This window comes from Phalaenopsis equestris, unplaced genomic scaffold, assembly GCF_001263595.1.
Source record: "Phalaenopsis equestris unplaced genomic scaffold, ASM126359v1 Scaffold000819, whole genome shotgun sequence".
Lineage (NCBI taxonomy): Eukaryota > Viridiplantae > Streptophyta > Magnoliopsida > Asparagales > Orchidaceae > Phalaenopsis > Phalaenopsis equestris.
In genome coordinates this window covers 68,407-74,733 of record NW_018165259.1, presented here as the reverse complement: position 1 = coordinate 74,733, position 6,327 = coordinate 68,407, and the positions used below count along the sequence as shown (strand labels likewise).

Sequence of the window (6,327 nt, the reverse complement as noted above, 5' to 3'; positions counted from 1 at the left end):
GCAGAGCGACAACTTTTCTTTCAATTCAGAAAAAGAGACAAACTTCCTAGATTTTAAACTATATATATATATATATATATAGACACACACACACACACACACGCACACACACACACACACACCGCTGACGTACAATATGTAATTACAAAATTACCCTTGTACCGTAGCGCAGCAGCGTTGCCCCCGCACCCCCAACCCACATAACAAAACTCCCCCGATTGGATGAATGCTTCTACTCCACTCCACTCTCGAGCTCCGTTCCGCTCCAACATGTGTCTCTTATCTAGTATATGAGCAATACCTAACAAAAATAATGAGAAATTAGAAGATAAATAAAAAGAAATTACATAATAAAAAATACCTAATATCATCTTCTCAATATGTTTTATAGTTCAAAGATAAATTATTGAAATTTAATATAATTTGAGTATATTTTATATTGATGTTGTTTTAAACAAGCAAGCTCACGAGCTAATGAATCAAGTCGGGGTAGCTTGGGCTTGGATTGTTAGCACATTGACCTCAGTGCATGAGTCACTTTTCTAGCAGAGCTCGAGTCGGCTGGGCTCCCTTACTAATTTAATGTCACTTTATGTACACTTGAAGAATATTAAAATAAAGAAGCTTCTGAACAATTCATCCAAATAAATACATCACTTATGTGAACTCAATTGATCAATTCACATTTTTGCACTTGGCAATGGATTAAATGTAGTTATACGAGCACATGCCTCGCAAGTTTCTTAAATTTTTAATACATTAATAGATATTTAAAGATCCATAGCTGTTTTTATTTTAATGTATATTTTATTTTTTAGAAGTTAAAATGAAGATATTTTAATGTTATACAAAAGGCTTGGGTGATATAAATGTAAAAAAATAAATTTACATATTAAATATATAAAAACATAAGAATGGGGAGGTATCTATGCAGATACCCCTTTTATAATTCTATAGGAGTTGCGATGCCAATGTGGTTTGGTAGATGCAAAGCAAGAGGAAATTGAAATGGCACCAACGTAATTAAAATGATAGAGATTCTAAAAAAATTAAAAAAATAAATAAAAATAAAAATAAAAAATAGAATGGCAGGGATTCGAAAGATTAATGCTGATAGCTATGGAAAATAACTTTTAATATTGATTTTGGTGAGCATCAAACCAAACATCAAATATGGGTTGAGATTTTAGCTCGATTATCATTAAATCGCTCAAAAATTGAATCGAATTTTTGACTTGGATTGAGATCATATCAATTAAACAAGCCGAGCAGTAAGTAGAAACCATGAATTGAATTTAGTTTGAACCAATTTTAAGTCATACATGAGTCAACTTGATCTGCCTTAAGATCAGCTCAAAATTGATGTATATAAAAAAAAGTTAGTTTACTTGAATGATAAATGAAATTTTAGACTGCACAAGTTGCAGTATTTTTGAGCTTTTTTTGTATCTCAAACAAAACAAACCCATTCATTTTAATTTTCAAGCTGGAATGGATCAAAATAGCTCAATTTGATTCAACTGGTTTTAATTCAATTTCTATCCGAACAGGGTTGAAATTGATAACAAGGAGTCACAAGCCGCATTCAAATTCTTCGAGCAGACCCCAACTCGGCTCAAAATCAGATCCTTCAATCAAAGTCACAGGAAGGCATCTAACTTGGTTCCAAGTTCAAACACTCATGAAATCTACTGCGTGAAAGGGCAGGTTACACTAACTCATAAAAGAGGAAGAAAAGTAGAAGAGTAAAAAGGAAGAGAGATTTTAAACCTCCAATCAGACTCTGCTCATACCTTTGGGGGATAATAGAAGTCAAATATTTACCAATTTACCAAAAAAGGGGCATATTCATCTTCAATCATTAGAGTTTTCAAAGCAAAAAAGCAGAAACTAATGCATTAATTTCTCGTTCAATCAATCGGTGAATCTCTATATCGATGGGAGCCGTATTCTGCGATGGCCGCCGGTGCCGCGGATGCTCAACCATGCTCTATATGATGATTGAATCTACAAGCAGATCCAAATTTGCAATTTCCACGGCTGTAGTGTGTACAACTGGGCTTATCCTATAGTTCATATAGACGAGAAATTATGTAAATGCACTCATCATAATAGAGTAATATCATTTTCATTCAGATATTGCAAAAAGAAAATTTCTAAAATTATAGGGAAATTTTTATAAATCAGTAAATAATTTAAGTTAAAGCATTTAAAATAAAATTAACCAAACCGATAATATTGCTGTTTCAAAAAGAGACAAGGCCTATATATATATATATATGCTCTACCGTGGTCTGTTGGAAGGCAGCTTCGGCGCAAGTCCCCTCTGCCGCCGGATTCGAATCTAACTGTTTCGAATTAGCACATATAGGGGATCGGTTTTTAGGGAACAGGATGATACGTCCGCCTAAAATACCGATTCCTTTTTTAAATACATATATATACATATATATACATATATATATATATATATAAGTACCGATCAAGTTGTTCGCTAGTCTGCTTTTCCTTGGAATATGGTGAGTTCACAAGCAGCAAAACATGAGATGGAGGACAAGAGGGAAGCTAATATATATATCCGATCAAGTTGTTGGCTAGTCTGCTTTTCGTTGGAATATAATGAGTTCACAAGCAACAAGACATGAGAAGGAGGACAAGAGGGAAGCTAAGAAGGCAAAGATTGGTGAAGAAGAAGCCTTCAATGGTTTTGTTGGAGAGGCGAAGCGCACTGCGATGTTTGTGAAGGTGAATTAATTTTGCAGTCTAAAATCTTATCATCTACCAAAAATTGAAACCAGTACTCATGAAGAAAAAAGAAAAATAAAAGGGAAAAAAAGTTAGCTACTCCATCACTAATCAAATGAGATCTCCTTGATATAAAACTACTTTCTTAATCAATTCTGATATTCCTTGGCATCAATTATAGCTGCAAAATTTCAAATTGTAAAAAATAATAATAATATTAAGGGTATATTTAATATATACTCAATCAGATCATAGGCAAAGATTGGTGAAGAAGAAGCCTTCAATGGTTTTGTTGGAGAGGCGAAGCGCACTGCGATGTTTGTGAAGGTGAATTAATTTTGCAGTCTAAAATCTTATCATCTACCAAAAATTGAAACCAGTACTCATGAAGAAAAAAGAAAAATAAAAGGGAAAAAAAGTTAGCTACTCCATCACTAATCAAATGAGATCTCCTTGATATAAAACTACTTTCTTAATCAATTCTGATATTCCTTGGCATCAATTATAGCTGCAAAATTTCAAATTGTAAAAAAGAATATTAATATCAAGGGTATATTTAATATATACTCAATCAGATCATATCACATGAGTAAATAGCCTTAAAAAAGTAAAAAAACATTGTTGGAGAAGTCTACCTTGTGAAGCTAATGTCAACAACATCGGTTTTGTTATTTTATTTTAAATGCTGCTAAATTCAGTTATAATTTATTAAATTTACCAAATTTCATCATAAATTATCTCTCGTGCAATTGATTCAACATATGGCTATTTATAAATAAAGGCTAAAAAAGAAGATAAGAATCACATCAAATTCATAATTAATCATTTAGCAAGATCAAGAAAAAAAAACTGTAAACACAGATTAATACACAGCAGAATGCAAATAATAGTGTAAATCACAATTAGTATAAAAAATAAAAGAAGAGTTGTTACTTACAGGTTTCAGAGGCCGGGCCAGGAAACAGATATTTGATTTGGGATGATGAAATCTGCATGCAGATTTGAACTTGCAGTATCCAGTTTTCATAAAATGTTGGCACTCTGGTTCACCAGGCCTTTGAGGGTACTCATCAATTTGTTGCGACTCCACACGGCCATAAAATTCATGAGCAGTATCCTTGTTGGCTAATTCTTGAACTTTTAAATTCATTTTTATTTCCGGAGGATTCAATGGACTTGTGGCCATCTAGACAACAAGGGGACAGAATTCAGTATGGAATGCCATGACAAAAATTTACAGATAATTTAATCAAATGTTTCAAAATCATTTAAATAAATCAATTTTCATTCAAATATGAATAACAAATCAAAGGAATAGAGATCCAACCAACAGCTCTTCCCTAAAGTGCGAAGTTTTGAATCTTCTTGAATAACAATCTTTGAATTATAAATTGTCAAACGTTTTCATTAATTCTCGATATTTGACAAACATGGGAGTTATTTTCCTTTCGTAATATTACTGTAGCTTTAGAAGTGTGAGTATTCATCGAGTTGTTAATAACTTGCAATTAAATGGGCTGCAGGTTTGATGAAGACATAAAGGTACCGGACAAAACTTCAAGCCATCCATCAAGTTCAACTACTGATCCTTCATCATAAATCATTTGTGAGAGATCCTAATAGTGTAAGTTGAGTGTGATATAAATGAGAATGTTAAGATAAATTTGTTGCAAAATTATGAAGCATGAATTAAGAAATAAATGCAATAGAGAAACGACTGGAATTATTTTTATTGAAGATGAGAGAATTGTAAACAAAGTTGAACGATTTGAAGAAGAAAAAAAAGAGCAGAAAATTCACTGAATAGATAGGATGATAAATTTAGTGTCAACAAATTAGGAAAAAGAAGGAAAAATGTAAACACATAAAGGACAGAAGTTGTTCAAAATTATTTGGGAAAAAAAGATTACTGCATCATGCAACACTCAATAGAAGTGAATAATAAAGATTCACAAAGTTGGTCACAAATAGTCAAGATAAGGCTAACAAAAATGATGAAATTTATTGAAGAACCTAAAAATGTACAATCTTCATATGTTGCAAGGAAACGATGGAAGCAATGAAGAGGGAGAGGATACAGGGCCAGTAAATAAGTTAAATAGGCAGAGTTACTGTCAGTCTTTCTAACGCCCTGCTCTCTAATTTGTATAAAAAAAATCCGTGGGGCAGCCAATTAGTGCAAAAGATTTGAAGGGCATTTACATACATACCACCGAAATCCTATGAATTTACAAATCTAACATCTAAACTTCACTTTTTACATTTATACCACCCAAATCTTTCGTATCATATAAGAAATACCACTATATTTAACTTCTAAAAATACACCTTTTCATGCATAGGCAAGGTGGCACATATGTAAAAATTGAACTTTAGGTGTTAGAAATGGAACATAAGAATTGAGCTGTATGCATCAAAGTTTTTTTTTATGTTCTCAATATTCTCCATTAAATTGGGTTGAAAACATATATAGTACTAAACCAATATTTTCCTTGGTAGGATGCTCTACTAAATTTTTAACAAATAGTTTATTATCTTTCACGTATTCAATATCCATCATCTCAAGAAGGTAAATCAAAATCGTTGAATTGAAAGGGCCTTTGAGTGCATTAGTGTTATATATGACCCTTTTATGACAGTTGAAACAAATAAGATCATTGTTTAAGTGCTTCCAAGAGCATTGCCATTAGTAGAATTAGCAATGAATTTAATATTTATAGTTGACAAATGGCTGAATAGAGATTTTTTTTAGGAAAGAGGGGGAACCTTTTTGTTGTTCATGTGATTACAAGCATTACTAACAATGAAAGAATGTTAATAAAGCTTATTTTCTAAGTTTCTATGATGTTAATCATTTAAAAATTTGGGAATCGTTGAATTCTTTTAGAATGTAAGGTCCCGTATCGCTTGCGAGTACATGCAACTTGATAAAAACCTTGTTTTCGTGGAAGAGAGGTAGAAGAGAGGAAGAAGAGAGGAAGAAGAGAGGGTCACAGAGATTGTGTATTGAACTTCAACCTCGGCAAACCGGAAAAAAAATGGTTCAGGGTAGGTTTCCCGAATTACAATGTTTGAGAGAGAAAGAGAGAGAGAGAGAGAGAGAGAGAGAGAGAGAGAGAGAAACTTCAAGAAAAGATCCATAATCTCCCCTTTCTCTCATCTTGACTTTCCTTTTACACAAAAGAGAGAAAATAATAGAATATACACTTAGTAAAGAATGACACCAATATAGAGCCTTGATGAAAAAAATGTGTTGTGGATGTCAGTTAGTGCTTTTAAAGAACAATGGACTTGCGTCCTTGCTGGCAATGATGAATATCTAGGATAGTTGTCTCTCCCAAGGTGGGTTAGGTCACCTTCATGGAAGAGATGAAATTCAACCTCTTTGGCAAGTGAGTTCAGTTCACCAACTTCAACAGGTGAACTTAGTTTAGCCACTTCACAGGTGGGCTCAATTCAACAACTTCGGCAAGTGGGCTCAGTTGGCTGCTTCAGCTGGCGAACTCAGTTCGAGGTATTAGTTTTCATGTTATAATACATATAGAAATCATGTATTTAGGTATATAGCTGTATTTGTGTATA

At 33.0% G+C, this 6,327-nt stretch overlaps 1 protein-coding gene across 11 annotated transcripts in view; it reads right to left on the bottom strand.

Annotated features, from left to right (window-relative positions):
* Window positions 1–204: 204 nt before the first annotated feature.
* The window catches only part of LOC110031446 (zinc finger CCCH domain-containing protein 67-like), a 64,136-nt gene continuing 58,013 nt past the window's right edge, over window positions 205–6,327 (bottom strand). For 10 of the 11 annotated variants that reach the window (XM_020734635.1, XM_020734641.1, XM_020734645.1 and 7 more), the window contains 2 exons: window positions 3,683–3,931; window positions 1,809–2,066 (listed from right to left, as the gene is read on the bottom strand). In XM_020734635.1, the coding sequence (XP_020590294.1) occupies window positions 1,980–2,066; window positions 3,683–3,931 (336 nt within the window). In that variant the 3' untranslated portion in view covers window positions 1,809–1,979. Of the gene's footprint in view, window positions 302–1,808; window positions 2,067–3,682; window positions 3,932–6,327 lie in introns of those variants that run through there. The other variant, XM_020734638.1, reaches the window with a different exon arrangement.